This window comes from Neltuma alba, unplaced genomic scaffold (genome assembly GCF_004799145.2).
Source record: "Neltuma alba isolate B1F8T4 unplaced genomic scaffold, ASM479914v2 tig00001759_pilon, whole genome shotgun sequence".
Lineage (NCBI taxonomy): Eukaryota > Viridiplantae > Streptophyta > Magnoliopsida > Fabales > Fabaceae > Neltuma > Neltuma alba.
In genome coordinates, this window is record NW_021632599.1 from 1 (window position 1) to 25012 (window position 25012).

At 39.7% G+C, this 25012-nt stretch overlaps 5 protein-coding genes and 1 pseudogene across 6 annotated transcripts; 3 read left to right on the plus strand and 3 right to left on the minus strand.

Moving 5' to 3' along the window:
• Window positions 1-6: 6 nt before the first annotated feature.
• LOC114763107 (transcription factor bHLH130-like) lies at window positions 7-1955 on the plus strand (annotated as a pseudogene).
• A 2434-nt stretch (window positions 1956-4389) lies between these two features.
• LOC114763063 (IRK-interacting protein-like) lies at window positions 4390-7185 on the plus strand. Its single transcript, XM_028952666.1, has 2 exons — window positions 4390-4909; window positions 5262-7185. Exons 1-2 carry the CDS (start codon window positions 4790-4792, stop codon window positions 6765-6767), a joined length of 1626 nt encoding a protein of 541 aa, XP_028808499.1. The 5' UTR covers window positions 4390-4789; the 3' UTR covers window positions 6768-7185.
• An 887-nt stretch (window positions 7186-8072) lies between these two features.
• On the plus strand, window positions 8073-9806 carry LOC114763083 (UDP-glycosyltransferase 92A1-like). Its single transcript, XM_028952684.1, has one exon. The coding sequence runs from the start codon at window positions 8269-8271 to the stop codon at window positions 9730-9732; it is 1464 nt and encodes a 487-aa protein (XP_028808517.1). The 5' UTR covers window positions 8073-8268; the 3' UTR covers window positions 9733-9806.
• Window positions 9807-9929: 123 nt separating this feature from the next.
• LOC114763090 (lysine-specific demethylase JMJ30-like) lies at window positions 9930-13542 on the minus strand. The gene is made up of 6 exons (XM_028952693.1): window positions 12989-13542; window positions 12227-12436; window positions 11721-11855; window positions 11447-11590; window positions 10808-10900; window positions 9930-10467 (listed from the first exon to the last, which is right to left on the minus strand). Exons 1-6 carry the CDS (start codon window positions 13448-13450, stop codon window positions 10279-10281), a joined length of 1233 nt encoding a protein of 410 aa, XP_028808526.1. The 5' UTR covers window positions 13451-13542; the 3' UTR covers window positions 9930-10278.
• A 2245-nt stretch (window positions 13543-15787) lies between these two features.
• Window positions 15788-18940, minus strand: LOC114763045 (ETHYLENE INSENSITIVE 3-like 3 protein). 2 transcript variants are annotated; one of them, XM_028952647.1, is made up of 2 exons: window positions 18607-18940; window positions 15788-17948 (listed from the first exon to the last, which is right to left on the minus strand). In XM_028952647.1, exons 1-2 carry the CDS (start codon window positions 18639-18641, stop codon window positions 16196-16198), a joined length of 1788 nt encoding a protein of 595 aa, XP_028808480.1. In that variant the 5' UTR covers window positions 18642-18940; the 3' UTR covers window positions 15788-16195. The 2 variants fall into 2 exon arrangements, with proteins under 2 accessions (XP_028808480.1, XP_028808487.1); XM_028952654.1 differs by having other exon boundaries at window positions 18569-18612.
• Window positions 18941-19598: 658 nt separating this feature from the next.
• Window positions 19599-23708, minus strand: LOC114763072 (cyanogenic beta-glucosidase-like). Its single transcript, XM_028952675.1, has 14 exons — window positions 23502-23708; window positions 23012-23330; window positions 22856-22925; window positions 22467-22525; window positions 22241-22316; window positions 22072-22149; window positions 21885-21972; window positions 21543-21798; window positions 21270-21385; window positions 20659-20879; window positions 20491-20522; window positions 20282-20384; window positions 20069-20177; window positions 19599-19936 (listed from the first exon to the last, which is right to left on the minus strand). The coding sequence occupies exons 2-14, from the start codon at window positions 23219-23221 to the stop codon at window positions 19765-19767; spliced, it is 1590 nt and encodes a 529-aa protein (XP_028808508.1). The 5' UTR covers window positions 23222-23330; window positions 23502-23708; the 3' UTR covers window positions 19599-19764.
• Between the last annotated feature and the right edge of the window lie 1304 nt (window positions 23709-25012).

Sequence of the window (25012 nt, forward strand, 5' to 3'; positions counted from 1 at the left end):
GCCCCTCACTGTAAAGCAAGAGGACGATCAGAACCAGCTACCTCAGGCTCAGGCTCAGGCCATGCCATCCATCAACAATGAACCGACGGTTTTGCGGCGGCAGCAGAGCAACATGAATATTTACGATAGTGCTCCTCGTAATCCATACACAAGATCAGCGCGGCCCCCCTCTGCCGAATCAGAGCCTCCCCTCAGCTCATCGGTTGCCCCCTATGAAGACGAGACTTGGAAATAGTACTAGTAATCTAACCCCGGCATAATAGCTCCCCTCCGGGACTCTTAGCTAACTTCAACATTGGTCCTGGTATTTCCTCCCCATTTCCTTTACTGCCTTATCTCTTTCTTTTCTATTTTGTCTTTTCCTTAATCCAAAAAAAATTTATGTCTTTGGTTCGGCGTAACAACTCTTTAGCAAATTTATGTCTTTAGATTATCTATTCCAGATATTATTTAGCTGCCCGCTCACCCACACTAGTGGGCCTGATTAGTTATGTCCAATTGAGGGAGCGATGATAAAATTAATATGGTCTTGTTAGAATTTCATGGGGGTATATGATATCAATGCCGAGGTCAATATCTGCAGGCTATGCTGCGGCTGTGAGAGGCATGGAAACTTTTGTGGCTGCAGATAACGCTACTGAAGCGACAAGCTTTCCTTCTGCAGGAACGTTGAAGAACCGACCGCCTTACTCGTCAGGGTTAATGTCATCCATAGCTGAAATCGGAGATAAAAACTACACAGAATTAGATAATCCCCGGAAGGAGGCCTTTACTGAAAGCCAGGGCGGTGATTTTATGTCGGGTTTCCTTGAAGATCCTTGGGACGCTTCTGCGATCATGTCTGACAATATTAGTGGTCATAAAGAACAGAGATGATGAGAATGACGCAAAACCATTTTCTGGTTTAAGTGCGGCTGAAGCCAAGGTACCATGCTGTTAGGGTAGACGTGGTATCGTTTGTGATCACTGGAATGTGATTGGTCTGATTTTTGTTGTTTGTGATTGGTCAGAATGAGAGGGGAAGCCAGGGCACCTGTCCTCCTCCATTGACTCATCACTTGAGTTTGCCAAAAACTGCAATGGAGATGGCAGCCGTTGAGAAGCTATTGCAGTATTCAGACACTGTTCCCTGTAAAATTCGTGCTAAGCGAGGCTGTGCCACTCACCCCCGAAGCATTGCAGAGCGGGTAGGCTCTATTTTTCGACCCCACAAACTTTTCCCATTTTCTATGCGTAATCCTTTTAATTTCTCTTCCATTATTTTGACTGGCAAAAACGTCAAAACAATGCGTTTAACTATTTATGGAATAAATGTTGAATCGGGGAAAGGGAATGACTGAGCAAATGAGTGGTGGGTTCAGGTTAGAAGAACTAAAATTAGTGAGCGCATGAGGAAACTACAAGATCTGGTTCCCAACATGGACAAGGTAAGAGGATATAATCAAATAAACCGTTTCTCTCGTGGACACTATGATGAGGCTGTGACATGCATAAGTATAATATTTCCTCCCCTTTCCAGCAAACAAACACGGCGGACATGTTGGACTTGGCTGTCGACCACATTAAAGACCTTCAAAAGCAGATTCAGGTATGGCATAAACCCCACGCATCTTAACTGTGTCTGACCATCTGTCAAATTTGTATATGGATGCGGCACGGTCTATTCAATGTAACTCAGATTCTTCCCACATGATTGTGCAATTGTGCAGAAACTTTTAGACAGCCGATCTGGATGTACGTGTTTGCAGAGGCAGCACCAATAACGGGAAAGAGGGTGGATGCAAGACTCGGCGTTTGTAGAGATTTGTACTAACTAATAATATGTGCGAGTAGATATAAACTGGAGAGCAAGTTTCTGTTTCTGCACTGATTAAGAGAAATACATATTATATATAGCATGTAGACTACGTCCAGTTGAGTTGGTTGTGACTGGGGCAGGGGAGAGAACTGGTTCTCATTATCTCATGTTAAAAGGAGGGAGAGAGACACACACAAACAGATTAATAAGATCCAAATATACAAAGGGTGCCATCTGAACGTAGCGTAGCGTGGGCAAAGGTGCAGGAAGTTTGTGTGTTGTAAGCTGACGGGGTGGGGATGAAAAAATAATATCCTTCTATATATTCCACGCGTTGGCATATAATTAGGATTAAGTTATGAAAGGGGCTAAAAATAAAAAGTATATTTAGTAAAAATTTTACATAAATTTTTGGAATCAGAAGTATATATACTTGTATGATAACAATGAAAATTAAAAATTTGGGCTCATGATCCTTGTCAGCTCACCTCCTTTTCATTTGTCGCTACCGATCACATAGATGGATTATTTGGTGGCTTCATATGCTACTGAGGATGTGACTGAGGCTAACATTTGGTGTTCGCCCTCCTCCTCTCCGATGACCCGTACGGGAAGGACGGTGATAATCTTCCTCTTCTCGTGTCTTTGCTTGCATGCAATTTGTGGGCTGGATTGATTTCTGCTGCCTCCACCAGCAGTTATAATATAATGCGTGCATGCATGCATGTGTTCCTTTGGGGCAAGTCTTGGCCTCTGCCGCCTGAACTTCAGTTGGCACAACCTCAACATTCATCAAGCGTCTAGCTCGCTCAATTTCTTACTACGTTAATCAAAATCAAATAAATATGGATAATTTAGTTCTCATCGCTCGTGAGGGTAATCTGCATCCTGCTTTATTCTTTTTGCTTGCTTCTTTCAATCTATCAGTATGTTATCTCCTACTTCACTTCGTTCTTTTCTGCATTCTACGTGTACACGTATTCATGTAAGGAGAAGGATCCTTTGAAAAATGCAAAGAAAGGCATCGGTCTTTTATTTCTTCTTTCAAGGTGCATGACAGCATAGGGTAACCACCTTACCCGCACCAAATCCGAAAACTAACACGAGGGAGCCAAGCCATGCCAAGGAAGCAATGGTTCAGAGGTTTAACCAAATAAAAAGCGGTGTTGTCATTCTACCAAATTAAAGAGGGCCAAGCTCTCGTTCCTGATCATATATGTTGAGTGTTGTTCACCGTTTCTTATTTCATTCCTTGTGGTTCCCCGAAACAAACTTAATAGCCCCATCCTTTGTTTCGTTCCCTCCCCCTGGCCTCCCGCTAAAAACCTAGAGAGACCCTCTTTTAGATAATACTGTTATGATCAGTATAGAAATCAATGGGAATTTTCTGACACAGCAGTAGCAGCAGATTTTAGGAATGAAGTTGCGGAAGAGATACAGGGGGAAACTGAAAGGTAGAAGAAGAGAGTCACAGATGAATTTCCCAGGAACGGGAGGGACCAGAAAGGAAAGCACACACATCAGATAGCATTGCCTTCATATTGCTGAGATTCCATTCCGCTCCTGCTAATGGCATCATGCAAAGGCGCCCCATTTCTTAACTCCTTGCTTGGATTGGAAAAAAATTAGGAAGGAGAGAAAACTAGAGAGGAAAACATGAGAAGAAACAAATTTTCTCTTGCTTGGATAGGAGAGAAAATAAGAGAGAAAGAAAAAGTGAAAGAAAAAATAAAGTGGATCCCATGTCTTATTTTCTCTCTAAATTTTCTCTCTATATATAGAGAGATTTGAGAAGAAAAATAAGATTTTCATGACTGTCCCTCTTCTCTCTTCTTCTCCATATTTATTTATTTTTATTATATTTAAAAGGTTGTTCACTTTTTATTTTTCTAATATCTTAAAACAATATTTTTATTAAATAATTTGGTTTTAAAACATAATAATCTGAAAAAATATATAAACCAAATAAGTTGATTTCATTTTTTGATGATGCTAATGTTAGTATAATTTTTTATTACAATATTTAATTTAATTTTAAATATGATATATTTTGATAAGAACATTTTAATCATTTAGATATTTGTTAATTTTCTTTTCTCTCTATTTTCTTTCGTCCATCCAAACAAAAAGAATGATAACAACTTCTTTCTAGTTTTATTTTTCTTTATTTTCTCTCTCCTGATTTTCTTTCTTCTAAACTTCAGCAGAGCATAAATGATCACAAGCCACGCGTCATTCTGAGGTCCCACCAATATATGCCGGGTTCATCACAAATACCTACCTGATTTTTAACTCTAATGCTCTTGATTAAACAATAAAAAACGACGCTTTTAACACGGGCCACTTGACAATTTCTTGCTGACTTTCGGAAGTGGCTGCCTCGTGCTCCTTATTGTTTTCATACCTTATCAACAGAAAGGACCTCAACTTCCACAGTGGAAGTCCATTTATTCCAATTGTAAAAGAGGACACGGTAAAGCATTCCAAAAAGCAAATATCTTCTCCGTTCTCAGAAATACCCTTCCTTCTTCTTTCCGGAGATCCGCGCGTCTCCCACAATTATCTCTGTATAAGTGTCCATCGGGGACCAGTATGGCCATGACCGATCCCTTTTTGTCACTTCCGTTGTCAACCACTCAAAAATGGAACCTGGGTCCCCACCCTCGTTTTCTGTAATTGCCATTGTCTTCCATCCTTTCCGATCGTCCACTACCTTGTCCTCTTTTTTCATCTTTTATATGGTAAACTTTGTTTTTGTAGAATACGGGAGGAACGAACGCCAACGGCACCCCCCTGTCGCTCCCTGGAATCCGTGGGCATAATGGTAAACTCCCTTCCTGCCCATAGTGCCAGCCTCATGGTCATGGATATATATATATATATATATGTATATGTATATATTCTAGTATTAAAGTCAGCTTTCTCTCTGGCTCACATGCCGTCCCTTTCCCATTCCTTTAAAGTTATCTGTTTTCTCAAGTACTTGCGCTCATGGCTGCTGAAGAGAGCAGCAAGGGAATTGGGAAGGCAAGGCAGGAAATTGCAGAAGCAGTGCAGCGCCAAGGGAATCCTGTTCACTTCTCTGCCCACGACTACCCTGTTTTCACTCCTGTAAGCCCCTCCCTCCCTCTTTTACATCCCAACTATTCTAACCTTTCTTTCCTTCTTCCTTCTCGTTCCCTCTTCCTCATCACATATACTGCAATAGAATTTTCCACTTCTTCACCTTCCGGGATTCTCGCTTTCTTTTGCTTTTTGGTGAATTTTGGGGTCTATGCCCCAATTCTGTGTTGGTCATCCTCACTCTTTCTCATCCCTGTCATTTGTAAACCAACAGCGGAGTCTGTTCACTGTTGTCTTCCATTGTTTTCGGGCTTGTATCTGTTTTAGTGCGTAATAATTCCCCCAATTTCCGATCAATTTTGTTACTTGATTAATTTATTAGCGATGAAATCATGCACAGAGCTACGAAGACGAACCAGTGGCCGCTTATCAACAGGCAGTATCAATTTGGAACGACAGCCATGTGAAAGCAGGACAAGATACGGAAATCATCGTACCCCACTCCCAGTCAAGAAAGGGGCTGACTCTTGGTTTTGTCAATCCCAGCCTTCAATCCTATGTATGCCCGGCCGACGATTCCAAATCTGTCAACGGTTCTAGTGCCAACAACATTACAGTTCTTCAAACATCACCTGCAAATAGTAATCACTTCTTCAAGTCCAGGAGAAGAAACAGCTTGGACGACTTCAACTCTCTATCCTCCTGCAATAGATGTCAGCCTTCCCTCATCACTGCAGAATCTGAAAACAGAAGTAACACTAACACTTCCGAAGTTCTTGTCCCTTTCACCGATTCTCACTCATCTCTTCCGTCACAACCCAAGAGTAAGGGGATTATTTCTTGGCTATTTCCTCGGCTAAAGAAAAAGCATAGCAAGAATGAGACTTCCCCAAACAGAACTGAATCCGAGGAAGTTTCTCAGGTTCTTAAGGATTTAGGAAACGTATCAATCGAAACACTGAAGAAAGAGCTGATTGAAGCAAATGAGAACAGAGATGCGGCCTTAATGGAAGTTTCCGAGATGAAATCTTTATTTGGGGAGGTTAAACAAAAATTAGAGTACTTGGAGAGTTACTGTGAAGAGCTGAAGAAAGCATTGAGACTAGCAAAGGATTGCCGTGTTCGTGAAAAGCTTAATAATCTGCCCAAGCGAGGAAAACCATCTGATGGGAGTGCGGAAAATGTGATGCCTGTGAGCGAGGGAGTAATGGTAGAGGGGTTTTTGCAGATTGTATCGGAAGCCAGATTATCAGTGAAGCAATTCTGTAAGACCCTTATAAGCCAGATTGAAGAAACCGATCGTGCCTTAACTCAGAATCTGAACCAGCTTCTCCAACCATACAAGCTGTCTCTGAACGCCAAGTACTCAAAGGCTGTGTTATACCATTTTGAAGCTTTCATTAATCAGTGCCTCTACCAAGACTTTGAGAATTGTGTGTTCCAAAAGAATGGATGCCCAAAATTCTTGGACCCACATCAGGATCGTCAGACACATTTCTCATCATTCGTAGCACTTAGGAATCTGAGCTGGAACGAGGTATTGAGAAAGGGAACGAAATATTACAGCGAGGAGTTCAGTAAGTTCTGCGACCAAAAAATGAATTGCATTATCACTTGTCTGAATTGGAGTCGGGCGTGGTCTGAAGAGCTGCTCCAAGCATTCTTTGTTGCTGCGAAATGCATATGGTTGCTTCATTTGCTGGCACATTCCTTCAACCCACCATTGGGGGTTCTAAGGGTAGAAGAAAACACGAGTTTCGATGGGCATTACATGGAAGATATGTATGAGGATAGGCAGAGATCACAAGGGCCAAGCAGGGTGAAGATGATGGTGATGCCAGGGTTTTATGTTGGGGATAGGGTTTTGAGGTGTAAGGTCCTTTGCAGGTACAAGGCTGCAACCTAGGCTGGTAGTTGTTGTTGTCCGTCCAAGGTCTATAACTTGCCAAATGAATGTGATGCCATGGTTCTTGGTTCCCGAGTTTGTGAGACGAGTAAATACTAAATAGGTGTTGATCTGACAGTGAAAGCCATATGCTAAACGTCAAACTGTGTCACTGTAATAGTAAATCATGCATTTCAACTGAGAAGCATATTACGATGCACTTGTGCAAATGCTTTGGCCCTCTTTCTTGGCATTATGAGTTATCAGATTTAGACTGTTGAGTTCTGCACCGACGACACATAGGAAATACTCAATTATGTTATGTGAGAGGAAAACGAAACCTAAAGGAGAACCAATGAAGACAATGTTTTCAGCGTTGACCCAACGATGTGAAATGGGTTGCCATGTATTAAATATTAATGTATATTTTGCTTCATAATGCCTTCCATACTTCACTGCTACAAGTGAGGCTATTCCGCAGACTTTTTTGGATTTAATAAATCTAATTTGTCTCTCTACACAACACCGGCCATTTCTCTTCTTTCAATAAAGCAGGCGCTTGGGAAGGCTAAAGAGGAATTAAAGTAGGGCGTGTTTCTTTATTTGGGAGCTGGGACTACGATTCAACCGAGTTAGGGCTGGTATTTAAGAAAATTACCATTTGATCACGCCGTTATTCTAATTGGAAAAGAACCCCCCGAGAGAAGACACATTTGATTAATATCCTCGATGAGATTATTAATTCAATATTGTGAGAATCAGACGTGACATTAATAGGACCGGTATTAGTTAAGATAATATAATTAAAAAAATATGTTTGCAAAATTAAAATTAAAATATTTACTAATATATTTATTTATATCCTTATCACGTGTGAAGTTTATAGGTAATCACGCCAACATTATAAGAAAATATTTATTATCCATTATATATCACCAAAATCATCCAATATCCCACATTAATTGTTCGGCCGCAAACAAACGCAAATTTTTATTACTTAAAATAATGAATAATTGTGTAAAAATGATTTATATATCACCAAAATCATCCAATATCCCACATTAATTCTTCGGCCGCAAACAAACGCAAATTTTTATTACTTAAAATAATGAATAATTGTGTAAAAATGATTTATTTTTTCCGTCTAAATTCTTACTCGAAGCTATCCAGAATCTGAGCCGCTGATGATTGAGATGAGGCACGGGATGCATTAAAGCAGCGCCTCTTTGCTGGCAAACAACCTAAAAAGGATTGGGTCACGATTTGCGTTGACTGAGGAAAATTCGGCCATAAAAAAAGAAGAAGAAATGTTTGTTTTTGTCATCAAGAAAAATGAAAAAGTTAGCAACATAAATGGGTCCAAGGCCACAAACCTACCCCCACGCCCCAGTCTGGCACTCAGCGAGGAGTCAATTCAAATTACGAATAGATTAATAGGGGGAGCCTGGATTCCGAGGCCACCAACCTCCTCCTCCTCCTCACAGACCGTGTCCGACCATCTTCTCTCTGTGAGACTGTGAACATGGAGGCTCCGGGCAAACAAGACATGGACATAGTGCTGTTCCCTTTCATGGCGCAAGGTCACATAATTCCTTTCCTCGCTCTAGCGCTTCAGTTGGAACGAAGCACAAACAATACCATCACCGTGGTCAACACCCCTTTCAACATCCAAAAGCTGAGGGCCTCTCTCCCGCCACACTCCTCCCTCAACCTCCTCGAAATCCCTTTCCATGCCTCCGACCATGGCCTCCCTCCCAACACCGAGAACACCGACGCTGTGCCTTACAGCCTCGTCATTCGTCTCCTAGAGGCCTCCACTTCTCTGAGGCCCGCTTTCAAGCTCCTCCTCCAAAATCTCTTGGACTCGCAACACCACCGACGGCCACTCTGTGTTATAGCCGACATATTCTTTGGATGGACTGCTGGTGTGGCCAAAGAGGTCGGTGCGTTCCACGTTATCTTCAGCGCTTCTGGAGGACATGGCATGGCCTGTTACTATTCTCTCTGGTTCCATCTCCCTCGTCGGAACGGACAGTGCGATGAGTTTTCACTGCCCGATTTTCCAGAAGCCGGCCACATACACAAAACACAGCTACCGACCAACATATCGGAGGCGGATGGCAGCGATGCGTGGTCATTGTTCCAAAGGAAGAATCTTTCGGGGTGGGCTGACTCAGACGGGATCCTGTTCAACACACTGGAGGAGATTGACTCAGGTGGACTGCACTACTTTACCAGAAAGCTCGGCCTGCCGGTGTGGGCGATCGGGCCTGTGGTCTTATCGACCGGGAGCGGATCACGCGGCAAAGGAGGCGGTGTGAGGCCAGAGCTATGCCGAGAGTGGCTGGACACAAAGCCATGCAATTCGGTATTGTATGTGTGTTTTGGGTCAATGAACACGGTGTCGGCGGCACAGATGATGGAGCTGGGGATGGCGTTGGAGCGGAGCGGAAGGAATTTCATATGGGTAGTGAGGCCCCCGATTGGGTACGACATCAATTCGGAATTCAGAGCGGAGGAATGGCTGCCACAGGGATTCGTGGGGAGGATCCGAGAGTCAGGGAGGGGGCTGATAGCCATTGGCTGGGCGCCCCAGCTGGAAATACTCTCGCACAAAGCCGTGTCTGCATTCTTGAGTCACTGCGGTTGGAACTCAGTTTTGGAAGCGCTGAGTCACGGGGTCCCCATTCTGGGATGGCCCATGGCTGCCGAACAGTTCTTCAACTGCAAGTTTCTGGAGGAACAAGTGGGCGTTTGCACGGAGGTGGCCAGAGGCAAGAGCTGCGAGGTTCGGCATCAAGACATCGCCGCCAAGATTGATGCGGTGATGGCTGATCAGGGCAAAGGGACCCACATGAGAACCCAAGCTCATCGACTCAGAGACATCATAGCTAATGCCTTCCGAGATGAGGATGCCTTTACGGGGTCTTCTATCCGTGCCATGCGTGATTTCTTACACGCTGCGGCCACACTGAATGATCGTTGAAAACAGCATATACCCATTTCATGTATGGACGCATGCCCATACCATCCCCCCCCCCCCCCCCAAAGAAAAAAAGGGTAACCACAAACATAATCTGCTTTGCTGTTTCTGTGCTGTCCTTCGATATCATCTCGTCATGGAAACAATCAACACACTAATAAACAATCCACCATCTATGTTATGGTTCATTGACATTACGAAAAAGAAAAAGAAAATACATTCCCATATAGCGTAGAACTTCAGAAAGCACATAATTTGCTCTGCTATATCTGTGTTTGTTCTTCGATATCATTTCGTCATGGAAACAATCAACCACACCAATAAGCACCCTATCATATGTTATGTTATAGTTCATTGACATTACGAAAAAGAAAAAGAAAATACAATCCCATATAGCGTAGAACTTCAGAAAGCTTTTGGTCGGCAGCATCGCAGCACGTTTTTGCCCTGAAAATTATGGGAGCACCAATTGCCACGAATGACGTTTATGTACACAAGGGCACACCGTAGCAGCCATGCAAACTGACGTGCGAAGCCAGTAATAGCGCATCAGGATGCACGCGAGCTCCCGCCCTCACTCCACCAAAAGCTAACCGATAAACTGGTAGTCAGAGATCGGACATAATGCCACCACCCTGGCGGGATATATAGCATTTCCCCTTCTTCTAGAATACAGTCGACAAATTCCAGGTCTTGCACCTTCGGAAACTTGACTTCATCTATATCGTCTAAATCCACCTTCAAACATAAATTTTCCAATTAACATGGAGGTAAAGATTTCAAAATAAATCAATATCTCATTTTAGAAACAACGACAGTAGATGAACGTAAATAAATCATGCATCGCGGATGTGAGGTTGTAATAACTAGTTCAAGCACGCAAAGCCACTTGGCTGCCAGTGCAAACACTCATCATGGGAAACAGCATAATTCTGGAAGCACCGAGGGCACATTAAATCATACTTTTAGTCTTAGAATTCTTTGGCCATTCAGATACGGGCGCAGAGAAAGTGGTATGCTACCGGCAAAAGCAAACTGCATAAAGTTAGCCAGTTAAATGTCTCAATTTACCGAGTACCTGGCTGGAATTACAAAGCATGGTTTCCGTGTAAGGGTAAAGTTCCTCACAAAAAGATGCAGAGTAAAGCCTGATATATTTCTTTCCAACAACCTGAAATCATCAAACATAATAACAATCCCAGTCACGCTCATACTATAACCGCTGTTCAATTATGTAACGGGTCTTCAGATAGCTTTCAATCCTATAAACCAAGGGGGGAGGAAAAGAAATCCGAACAGGATGTGACCACGTAGCGTCTTGGAACGCATAGAAAGTTGCCAAAAAAACCAATGAACAGTAACAGCGCCAAGTATGGGAATCATTTTTGCATTTGGCTTAAGACATGATTTAAAATTTATAGAACTCGAGGATGGGAAAAAAAATCCATGCACAATACATCAATGTTGTTGACATAAATTATATTCACAATAATCTTTTATCCAAGAAGCATTAGCATATATACTTTGAGAAAGAGCTATCTCCGTGTCTGACCAATAAAGAACGACACTTCAAAATTTTTCTTCAACCATCATGGTGATGATTTTCATTCAACAGGTAACACTATCTCTCATTATATAACAACTATAAAATAAAGGGACAGAAAAGTGTAAAAGTTCTATTTTGCAAATTTTTCCAAGAATACTAAAACCAACTTACCTGCGCTAATATATTATGGTGTGGATCATGGTGTAACGGCGTTACGGTCCCAGCTGGACCAAACCAAGCATTGACAGATCTAAGCTCACCTCCGTCAGTAAAACAATAGTCTGGTATACAAATATCTTTTCGAAGCTCAGTTATCTGTCATGTCAATAACATCAGTAACTAAAAGCAGTACTGGCATGCCTAAATTACATAAGTTGGGAATGCAAAAAGAAACAACTATATAATATAAACCTGATCTGAAGGGGGAAAAAAGGAAAAAGAAAACCTGATCAAATAATGGATGCTGAGCCAGATATGTAGGATCCCACGAAGCGCAGCCAGGAGATTCAATCCGCTGAAGAAACTCAGAGAATGTAATTAGCTCTTGCTTCCACTCTGCGCATAAGTAGTTCTTCCCAACCTGTAAAGCAAGCCAACATGACACCTTCCTTCAAAAATTTATTAATTGAAAAACATAGCACAATTTAATTATTTTTGCCCACAACGTGCATGTAATTTATGATTAGCAAAATAAATTATTTAACCCCAAAAATATACATGTAAGTTAAGAGAGGCACCAGGGGGGAAGTTAATTTACAGTTTGGCAATCGTAGCTATGGCAAGTGTTATACAAAAATACAGAGCACTGTATTTTCAGGAAGGAAAATGTACTCCCCCCCCCCTCTTGTCAATGGAAATCAAACAAATGCAACCGCTCTCTCATACACTACATTTGTTTTTCAAGTGAGAGGAGGTGCATTATTAACAAAAGTAAGCAATTAGAGTAATTACCTCAACTGGAATTGTGCGGTCACCTGCAACTCTTTTCAAATAATCTACGTTATTCCATTTTGCCTTGGCTGGCCAGTGATCCATAGAATCACTGATAATAACTGGGGAACGAGTCAGGTAATAGTCTTTTAGAAATCTTTCCAATGACAGAGCCGACTTCTTCATCACAGTTTTACTTGACAAGGACTTGAAAGGTAAAAATTGGAGTGCCTACAAGTGTAAAAGCTATAGCATAAACATTAGAAGGGCTGTGCAATGTGGTGGTAATCACCTCATTCAAATCCAATATCCTAAGAACAATTAGGAAGGAGACAGAAATTTAAAAGAAAAGGCCTAAAATATCTACATTGATGGATTATCATCTTGTATGGCGATGCTATTTGTTCTGACATTTTTTTTAGGATTTCAAACTAAGGTGAAATTTCTATTACATCCAAATTCTTGTATACTACTTCAAAAAAGAGTTAGAGGGAAACCAGAGATGCATCATTATCCCAATAAAAGTTCTTGCGCGAACTAAAGGCATTACAATGTCCGGTGAGTATTGACCATTGATCAACTCCTCAAATTTTGCCCGACAAGTTCCAATTCACGACGACATTATTCTATGGAAGGTACAACAACAAAATACAGTTGATCATCCAAATAAGTAATTAATGCCGAGATGGCGCATAGTATGAAACTATATTGGATTGTTCATCAGGCTTCATAGTAACACAAAGCCAAAATCTTCATTAAGTTAGAAGGACGTACAGACCTCACCTCAGTGTTATTAAGTTGCTGACGAATAAGTGGATGCTCATGCTTTTCCAGACCTTCATAGCAATCTTCAGAAACCCCAATGTTTCTGACCTTTATCGAAACTTTCTCAACAGCGGAGTCCAAATCCTTCCTTAGAAGCATCCCTCCCATGATCAGACCCATATCCAAAGACTTGAGGGCCTCCTTGAACTCACCAATTCTATAATGGCACTTGGCCACGAGGAGGCAAGCCATAGAATATGCATCACGCCACACAGGGAGGACAGAGTGCCAGGGCCCCGAGTGAAGCTGCTCCCACGCCATCTCGCGAGCCGCTTCAGCAGCGCGAAAGTCACCAGCGGCCGCCAAGAACGCCATCCTGACATAAGCGTAGCCTCCGTGCTCGGAAATGGACTGAATAAGCCCCGAAGACTCCCTGTCTAATGTCGGAGTGTGAAGGTCAGGCGACTCAAGGCCGGCCATGGGGGAGGCTGCGATGGTTGACGACACTGGTCGCGCAGCACTCGCGGCGGTATAATAAACAAGAGCCCGTGAGATATTTCTTCTGTATCTTGCATAAAGCGAAAAAGATCCAACGCCCCGACCCCGACTGATATTTTCTGCTTCCCCTCAACGAAGATTCTAGACTAAGCCCCGACAGAGAATGTGTCATTTGCGTAACTTATTGGGAGAATGAGAATTAACGACCCCGCTAAAATGAAAAATGATAGTTTGGCACCTCAAATTGTCAAAATTGCAGCTTGGTGCCAACAGAGAAGGGTGAAGGGTTTGGTCTCGTCAAGGAACAAAAAATTAGACTGGACACTAAATCAGTTGAGATAATGATTCAAGAGTTAGTTGGTCGGACTGAGGTCAACTCAGGATCCAATCAGTCATATTAAAATAATATAATTTAATTAAAAATAACAAAATATAACAATATTAAAAATCACTAATAACAAAATATAAGAAAATATGATAATAATTTGATTGTAACAATAACAAAATATAACAACATTGAGAATTTTGATCTTTATGATTTATTATTAATTAAAATTAATAATTATCGATACCAAAGTTATCATTAAAATTCATTTAAATTTATAGGGGCTGATATATTAAGAGCTGCATGAGAAAAAAAATAAAACTAATAACAACCTAATCATTCAAATCGGTTTATTACCGGTTCACACCTGTTTGACCGGTTCAATTCCCTCCCAATTTAGTATTCAAACCAAACCAGTTCACTGACCGGTTCATCAATTTACCGGTTAAACCGGCTTGTCCGAACTGGTTTTGTGTTCACTGATCTCGATGTTTATCTCTTTTTTGTTTTTTGACCAATAGTGCTTATCTTTTCTCTTTAATTATCTAGATCTGGACAGTTTAGATTTAATTTCCTTTCTATTTTTATTTTTTCAAAATAATTATTTTAATAGGTATAGAGTATTAGGATCTCAAAAAAAACAATCACTTAATTCACTTAATCACTTTAACTTATGTTTCATACTTCCATTTGGGCATATAATACTATACTTCTTTAATCACTTTAACTTATAAATTTCTCAAATTTCTATTGTAATTGTTTTTCATATTGGCAGTGAATATAAACCCTCTTTGAAATTTATATGAGCCCCACATATACTGTATACATATCTTGATCAATCAGAAGAATATTAGAGGAGAAGAATTGCATTCTAATAATCAACACATATATGCAAGCAGATTTTAATTATTTATTTTATGTGTGTAAAATTTACAAACAAACATTGTATATACATGTGTATATGGCTATAAAAAATAACCAAAGTCAGGTGTGCTGCAATGAGATGATGCTCATTAATTAAATCACTTAATTCCCTTGATATATGTAATTCACATTTATAGTTTTTGGTTCATGTTATATAAACTCCTGTCTTTTTGACTAAATTGCCCATGAAACTCTGAAGAACTTATGAGAGAAGACCTGAGATGTCCCCAAAACAAGACATACTCAATACTTCTCTGGCTTAGTATATCTATTATTAATGGCTTAATAATTCTTTGAATAAAACATCACATTTTATGCTTCGGCTTCAATTATATTTCAATATTTAAAATGACATATGCTGATGTATAATATAATGAGAAAATGAGAATATTATGCACTCTTATGATTACAATATTATCTTGAGATTTTCTTGTGTAAAGATTAGGGGTGAATATGAATGATTGCAAAATTAGAGTTTTTTATTTTTATTTCATCCAAAAAAATTGGACAGGATTTCTTAGTCCCTTACCGAGATCAAGACAAGACAAGACAGAAGTCCCATATCATCTCTGTTCACCGTAACTGGGATAAGATTGTCCCACTCTCATCCCGTGAACACCTCTAATTAGTGGAACCGATGATATGCGATGGAAGTCACGTCTTATCCCGCAAACAACGATATTGTAATCCAAGAGACGGCTTGCTGTTTCACAAAATATCAGGCTAATGTCATCATATGGGGAAGAAATAGTGATAACCTATGGGTTGTCTCAATGTTGGGGATACCGAAAACCCCCTCCTTGTTCACAGGGGAATGAATAATAATAAGTCAAATCTCCACATCAGCCTAAGGTGCCCACGTTTCAATTGCCTTCCTCACCCGAGTCTGAACATTCTCGTCAACCAACGTCACCAATCACCCACATTGTATATGAAGCAGGTTATTAACAGAAAAATCGGCAGCATCTGCGCTGCAGAAGTCAAATACAGATCGATGTAAGAACTAAAGATGGGATGAATGAAAGCTCTCTTGAAAAACATGTATACCGGCATTCTGCTGTCACACGTAGAAAGAGGAATAAGGCCATGGATTTTTATTAAACTTGGAGTTACTTCTATCAATGTTTAATTTAGCCAGTACAACAAAATGACTAATTAACATGAAACTCTGGCAATAATCAATGACAATGAAACGGTACACCTATATCACAAATTCATGGTTTCATTCTTCCTCCTGCTGCTCTCTAAATTGATGACATCTAACATTAAGATTATCACTTCTCAAATCGAACAGCACACTGATACTGATCTGGGAACTTTCACCCAGCAGAACAATTTACCGCCAGAATTTAAAGTTCCTGGTGAAGGATGGGAGTCAAGAAACAGAACTAGAACAAGCCATTCTACTGAGGGTTGATTTGGGAAAATTTAAGAGAACAGCACTTACAATCTCTGCCCCAAGTCCCCAGTTCTAAAATCTATGCCCCAAAGTATTCCATCATTTCATCATCACCCAGGATGTCATCAAGGTCAAATGGCGGAGTGCTGAGTCCTCCAAAATCTAATGACAGGCCATGGATTGGCGATCCAAGGAAAGGGTTTTCCATAGGTCTTTCTAGCTCATTTTGAAATGTATCTTTTACATAGTACTGCAAGTCTGCTCCAGTAATATCACCCCCTTTCATATGTACAGCTGGCATGGGGGCTGCATCATTCCCTTGCCTAAACAGTTCACTGTTTCCAGATTGCAGTAGCTGGCCTTCGTAATTGGGCCTGAATCCTGCTGCTGAATCAGAAGCATTACAAGTATCTTGATGATGTGTATCAGGATTTTGCATTGCATCATAGTGCAATGTTCTTCCATTCACATGCATGCTTTCTGAGGTAATTATATCGTTCGAATTCAGGTAAGGGTAGTGACCAAATTCATGACCTGGTATTTGAGTTGTCACCTCAAGACCTTTCTCCAAGGGTGTCAGAGCAGAATCTGTGTCATTGACCTGTTCGCTTCCCTGAATTTGGAATCCAGTTACTGGTACTTCCTTCTGGGTCTTATTTAGCAGAGTGCTTATAGGCTCAACATGCAAGGGTTCATTTTCAGATGGTGCAGGTATTTTGTCAGAGGCACTTGATATCAAGCGGGGTTTTTTCTTCCAGCGTTGCTTCTCAGGTCGCTCTTTATCTTGGACACAATCAGCACTTGTTCTGCGTTTATCTAATGAATCAATATCCATCAACTGATTTTTCCTATTATCTTTAGAAGAAACAGAACCAGCACCGTCATCAGCACCGTCAACATCATAGTTGCTATCACTGCTACCAGGCCCTTGCGTGGTTTCAACAGGTACACCGGGCCGTGTTTTAGTTATTCCAGATGAACCATTATCACTACTAGACTGCCTAATGAGAGCTTCTTCTCGACTTAATACTCCTAACCAAATTGCACTTTCCTTTGCTGTCATCTTGTCCTGCAAACACTTTGACTGGCGGACATGCCTCCTTATTTTTGCAATGTTTGGTGACATGTGCTTTATAACTGCAGTTAACACTCCAACTTTCCACATCTTCTTCAAATCATGTGGCTTCTTATAAGGAGGACTCTGACCATGGGGTAGGCCTAATTGTACCCACCAATCTTCATTCCCAGTTGGCCACCAAGGTGGAGGAACACCCTTTTCCAATGGATACTTCCGCTGAGGAGGATCACAATGTTGCATCAGAGAAGAAAGAAGTGACCCAAGCGTTGCATCTTGCAGGTCCTGGAGAATGCTATGTGAGTTCCCATTGTGTTTGTTATCAGCCTCACTCATAGCGAGACACTCCGCTTCATACTTGGCTATAGCTGCAGGACCATTTTTATCAAATTTTACCTTCTCTTTCCACCAAGCTCTAATGTTATCTGAAGCACCACTCACAGGCTTACCCTTCTCGGGAATAATTCCATACACAAAACCACGGGCTTTACAAACTTCCATAAGCTTCAGCATATACTTGAGGATCCCATCTTGTGCTCTGGACATTTTTTTCCTGCGAGCTTGATCGGAGGTTTGCTTGGACTTTTGCTTCTCCAAAGTCTGCTGCGCGGCCACCTTCTGCCTTTCCTTGATCCTTTTGAGTTTGATGCGATCCTTAAACATCCGCCTCTCCAATTCCTCTGGTTCAATCTCTTCATCACTGACATCTTTCTCCGCTATGGTTTCGCATCCAATGTCATCAGCTTCTATATCCGAACTGTAGGTCAATGTGTCACCATATATCAGAAGAGTATTCACTGAATTAAGTAAGAAAGCCTCTCAGTCTGGCTGCTGAGAATATCTATTGAAATGAAACATGGAACGGATTTGGAACTCGCAAATTAGAAAAGGCTATCTTGAATTGCTCTCCAAAGACAGGACTGAACTTACATTTATAAAATGTTCATTGTGGCATACGGAAAGGAGCAAAGAGCAAACTCTTATAGTATAAGAAAAACTAATAACCAACGGTCAAAATTTCAATCCTTTCCTCCCATCGTTTCTCAGAAACCAATTTAACAAATTAATGCTCAGGATTACAAAGCAGACATAGATTACATATAATACTTGAAACTGTTATTAAGTTGTCAATGCCCTCGGTGGAATCAGAAAACTTGAGAGCCTCAGGGAACACTCATCGCAATACCAAAATACAACAAAACTTAAAAATTGTTCAAATTTTGTTTCGAATGAATCTGTATGACCCGTGAACTTCAAAGAGCGAACAAAAACAGCTCTCAGACATACAACTGGCATAAAAGAAAAGGCAAAGTATACCGTAAAATTTTTTTGAATAGAAATAAAAGAAACTTCAAAAATAGAAGTAAAGTAACGAACTTGAAACTCATAACAAAATCAACAGGCATTACTCATACCCAACGTCAACTCCAATTTCTTGGATTTCACCCATCTATAAATATGCAGGGGACAGATGAGTGCCAAAGTCGATCTAATCGAGTCGTTTACAGCGTCCCGATTATGAAAATCGAAGGGGGCGATGCGAGAGGGAAGAGAATCCACCTAAAAATATGAAGTGCCCAGACGGGGTTTTGACTTTTGCTTTTACGGGTAAATCCGAAGGAGATTGAACGCTGCGTTGCTGCGACGGGAAAAGTGGTTTTGATCTTTGGAGATGGAGATGGGCAGAGAAAGGAGGGAGATGCCAAACCTCATACGACAATTGGGAGAAAATCAGAAAATCACTTCGTACTTCGGAGGCCGCAAGATCCCCTACAGCGCGCCTCTAAATTTCTAGGGTGGATCTTCGCGTTCTCCTTTTGCTTCTTTTGAAACAGGGACTCAGATTGTTAAATTTAAATATTTAAATATAGTAACCCATGCATGAATTTTTATTATTCATTGTCGATTTTTAGAACACAAATTAAAATAGAGGTAATTTTTAAAAAAAGATTGTTGAAATAATATATTCTTTCTTAACAATTTGATGAGAAAAGGGTGTGGAAAATTTATTTCAAGTTGAAATCATAACAGATTCCAGATTGCTGTTGTTAATAAATTCCACAAAAATGGAAAAGTGCTGGAGTATTGGATGCTAATTACGTCTTTTATACTGGTCAAGCAGCAGAAAGTTTTTGTTGATACTGTTTATCTTTTAATGAGTTGTGCTATTTATAACTCACGAATAGAATAACTTGTTACGCACATTTCAATGTTTTTAATATAGAACTTATCTGCTTTAGAAAATATGATGATTTATTAGAATTTTAATATGACATATATCCATATAGACCCATGCTTCCATGCACTTGCTTTCTCTCGTATGTTGCTATTCGCGTCTACTCCTCATTTCTGTACACTTCTTTTACCCCAAATTACAAAAACAGAAACCTCGTTCGCATCGTCAAACTTCCAAAATAAAGAGAAACCCAAACATTCGTCTAATTGAATATTACAAAGTTATGGGGACAATGGCCACCCCTTACATAACAAAATAATAGACTAATGCTAATATTTATTCCAAGCAAATATTTATCACTTCTTTGTTCCAGCGGAGAGATCGCAATTAAATCTAACTAGTTTTTCTTCAGGAAATTCTTGAACCAGTGAGCAGACAATTTAGGGTATCTTTTCAAGTCATCATTGTAATCAACGAAGTTGATTCCAAATCGTACAGTGTATCCTGAATCCCATTCCATGTTATCCAACAATGACCACGCGAAATATCCCTTTACATTCACACCGTCCCTTACACGTACAAAAAGCCAACCAAAACATAAGAATTAAAATGTAACAATGAATACTTTTGAAACAATAGACATATATGTGTGTGTGTGTGTGTGGGGCGAGAGAGAGTTCTTTTCATAGGGTGCTACTTACCTAATAGCAGTTTGAAGATAATAGAGATGACGATAATAATAATCAATTCTATAAGTATCCATAAGGGCTTCCTCAAGTGATAGTGTTGGATCATTATATTCGTCATATCCTACAATATGCACCAACGTAATAAAATTCACTTAATTTTCTCCGGCATTTAACATTCACATCAACAATGCATGCATGCAAAAAGAAATATGACCAACGTAATACCGTTTTCGGTGATGTAGATTATGGGGTTGTTGTACTTTCTCTTAATGTAGAGCAGCAGTTTTTGAAATCCTCTTGGATAAATGCATAACCAGTCTGAAGCACCCTGTACATAAATGAAGGGTTGTGTAATATTTTTTTATGATTCACTGAGTAAAAGAAGACCATAAAAGCACTGATATGCATCTGCAAATAAAGTGGCACAGAGATACCATTGGTCCAAGGGGCTTCCCATCACGGTTATCTGTCATAACAAAACAAAATGCATGCTTTTACAACGACAATCAGAGTGTTGTTTTTCTTGAATTCTTTTAAGCCATCAGAACTGAATTAGTCCTTACATACACAAATTTATAATATCTCATATATGCTATTCTTACTTGTAACATTAACTAAAGAATCAGTCTGTAGGCTTGGTTTGCTGGGATTATGTAGTTGAGGTGCATCAGCAGCATAAAAGGATGAGTAGTAGTTTAAGCCAAGGAAGTCAAATGACCCTTTAAGTAGCCTGGATTGCTCTTCAGAGAACTTTGGCAACCGGTTTCCTACTAGAGATTGCATGCTTCTCGGGTATTCACCTTTTGTGAGTGGTTCCATATACCTGAGATCAAAGATAAGAAGTTCATGTACCCACTTGACATTTGTCTTCTTTCCACTATCATCTGCTTGATTCTGCTGCTTTATCCAATATAAAATTTTGGCGCTCCTTAAGTTGTACCCAGCCCCGAGTCACAAGAAGGGGTCCATAAAAAGGCCCACCAAATATCTTTAGAATCACGAGGGCTCACATAATTCAGTGGTAATGGTCCCAAACTAGCCTAACAACTTCAAAGGAATCTTTCATCAGAGTGAAAAGCGATAGATGCAAGGAAGCTAATCTGTCCACGTAGTGGTCAAATTATTTTTATTCAGTTTTAACAGGACCAGCTTTTACTCTTAACCTTTTGCAACACGATAAAGAAATGTAATGCCGAACATATAGAGTTCTTACCATCCAAACATGAAGTCAAGAGCTCGGTCAGCAGCATCAGAATCTGATTTGCTGTTGGATAATGGTACGAACCAGTCAGAATTTAGGGTTATGCCTATCATACCCTTTTGAGAAGCCTGCGCACTTATTCAAATATTCTGGTTATTTGCTAATAATTCTACTTCACCTATGAATATGTTTACTTCAGTGTTTGGCCATTCTATTAAAAAAGTCAAATTATCAATTCTTTTGGGCTCATATTTATGAAGTTATATTCTTAATCAGATCCAGCACCTGATACTTGATCTTATACGCTTGAACAGCAGCTGCATGAGCAAGAAGTTGATGGTGGGAAACCAAATAGGGCTCTGTCCCTGAATCACCACCGGTGCAATTCATCTTCAGCCAAGCAGAACACCGACCAGGTGCAAACCTGCCATTTGCATAGCCATTCTTGCTGACACTCCTTGGTTCATTCAATGTAATCCAGCTCTTGACCCTATCGCCAAATTCCTTGAAGCAAAGCTCGGCATAGTCCCTAAAATCCTCTCTGCACATAACTTAAATCGAAGCCGTTAGACCTTATTTATGAGAATTCTTTCTCAATAGTCTTACAGTGGAAATCGAGTTACTTACACAATGTGAGGACTTAAGAAGCCGCCATACTCTTCTTCTAAAGCTTGGGGAACATCCCAATGGAAAATGGTTACAAAGGGTTTCAGGCCTGAATTAATTTCAAAGGTTTGTCATGTTTATACCTTCGTCATAAATATGATACTACTACATAATAAAGGGATAAACGAAATCAAAATTTAATTTTGACCATTAGCCAATAGCTCGTCGATGAGGTTGTTGTAATACTTAATTCCTTCCTGATTAACACCTCCTCCAGCCTTTCCTTCTGCAGAAAGTCATAAAAATTTAAAAGGGTCAAAGTGAAACGGGTACCTAGTAAACAACATCAGAGGCACGTGAAATAACATTTGACTTACTCGGCAGTATTCTTGACCAAGAGATGGAGAATCTATAAGCGTCCATATTCATATCTTTCATGATCTTGACATCTTCCTATAATATGTGACAATCTATCATCATACTATAATGAAAAACAAATGAAATGAAAGAAAAAGATCTTCAAGATTAGAGTTTGAAATAATCAGCCAGTCATGAGAGCAGATGTCAATTTTTGTGTTCAGCCATCAGTCATGTGGGCCAGACCTTATACCGATGGTATGAGTCATCAGCTACGTCTCCATTGCTTCCTCCTTTTATTTTTCCTGAAAACCAGATCAATTTAAACTATTCATGTCAGTCAATCAATAAAGAGTACGTATTTATAGTTGTCTAAGATGAAAATAGCGTGAACAGAAGTCTGAGAATACTTTGACTGGACTAGCTGAAAGAAAAAATCAATAGCTTGCTCATTCAGTGGCATCCAAAACCCCAAATTGAGTTATCCAAATAACAGGGGTTGGTAGCAAATCAAATAAAGTTAATTATGCACAAAAATAGGCAGAAATTATTATTCTCTCTGTGAGCGCGCGCGCGCGTGTTCAACAGAAGCAGAAAAGAGTGGGCAAAATAGTTTGGAACAGGAAGGCCGATACCTGTGAATTTATGGGTGAAGATATCCCAATTACTAGGTCCTTTACCATCTTCATTTGCCGCGCCTTCGTACTACATAACGCATTGATTCAATTAATTGTACATAATACATATGGTTCAAATCAAGATAGAACTGTGGAGCCAGAGTATAGATGGACCTGGTAGGCGGAAGATGCGGTCCCGAAAATGAAGCCCACAGGGAAACTGGCGCGATTAAGAGAAGAAACGTCAAGGATGGGTGGAGTTGCAGCAGATTGCATCAAAGTGAGGGCAAGCAGGACCGAAAGGCGAAGGAGCAATGCCATAAAGTAAAGTAACTGAGTTCTGTGTTCTCCCATACCCAGCATCTGGGCTACGGGAAATCGCATTTCTTTCTGAACTGCACTAAACAATTTTGATCCGATATCATCGAGAGCTACGCGTTATGAAGAGCATATTGGCCACAAGAATTCTTATGATGCTTTCGCCCCTAAGATCCTGGAAACGGGGAAAAAATTAAACTGTAAACCCATAAACAGTAAAATCTGAGCGAGTGTTGTGCGCGTAAATTGCTTTTCCGGCGCACCCCGGAGCAAATGGATGAAGGAATTTTGATGTCGAGACTAAAAGGAAAATGAAGATTAATGCTTCGACCGAGCTTGGAACAACCTTAGCAATTCCCAGAGGATGCTGGAGCAACCTAAAGCGGGGAAATTCAGGCGCTTCGCTCAAGGGACCACCCAGATCATGCCACATCATCCGTCTTGGCCATCTCAAGGGCATCTCCATGGCATCAGTAGAGTACGGCATCTTCAAACTTGTCATGTCAGATATTTGAGATTTAAATGGCGGCTTTAAATCTAAACACTGGTAGTTCCTGACATGCGACAGTCTGAGTGAGACGGTCCTGTGCGGAAGTTCAAAATATCGGAACGCTTGAATTAGAGCGAATTTAAAGCCAATGAACCGTAAGAATCTCTTTTCCCGGCTTTATCAGCGACTACACCACCTCAGCACATCGGCCACAGCGTAGGCCTTGGCGCCAATCTGGCAGGCCCGCCTTTCTCCTTAATTAATTACATCTTAATTCTTAATATAATATCTCATATCCTAATTATAAAAATTAGTTGACTAATTTAAAAAGATTTAAAAAAAAAATTAAGGGTGTGTTTGGGTGACATCCCAAACCATGGTTTGGGGTGTCAATCACCCAAACACCCCCTCTAAAAACCAAAACCATGGTTTTGACTCCAAAACCATGGTTTTGGAAAAAGCAAAATTTTTTTGCTTTTGGAAAAAAAAGGGAGAGTGTGAGAGCCTATATGATATGTATCTTGTTATTTTTTTATAAACATATTTTTTGATAAACATATTTAATCTTATATTTTATAAATATATATACACATTAATTATTTATTAATTATATTATCTTATGTATTATTAATTATGTTGGTAAAAAATATATTATTAACAATTTTATTCCTTCAAATTAAAATATATCATAAAATCTATTTTTTCTGTAATTATCATATTAACTTATGTCTTTTTTTTAGTAATTTGTATATATAAAAAGTGCTTATGATAACAACTATCCAAACACTCTCATTTCTCAGAATCACTTTTTTACAAAATCTATTCTTCACAGAATCTATTCTCCCCAGAATCTATTCTCCAGAATCACTTTTCCAAACCACGGTTTGGTTTCATCCAAACACACCCTAAGTTAGTTATTTGTAACAAATATGTGTTATCTTTTATGAAATATCATTACTTATCAAGTGTAATAACTAGAACTACTATTGTTATAAGGATTATTTTAGGAAAAAATACATAAATATAAGAGACAAAGTGAATTGAGGTATTATATTTAGGACCAAAATAAAAGTCAAACAAGGTCTTATATTAAGGACCAGAGATAGTAAAATCTATTTAACTAATTTTATTATATTAAAAAAGTTAGGTAAATTAATTAATTATAAGAAATGTGGCATATTTTTCCTAAAACACCATAATCATCTTTCTTAATATCTTCCCTTCCTCACTTACTTGATTATGATTGAGGGAGTATCTATAAGGGTAATTTAAAAAAAATTGATAAATATAAGAAATAAGTCTTATATTTATGACCAAAATTAACTTAGTAATTAGGTAATATATTAAGGATGAGAGGAATACAAATT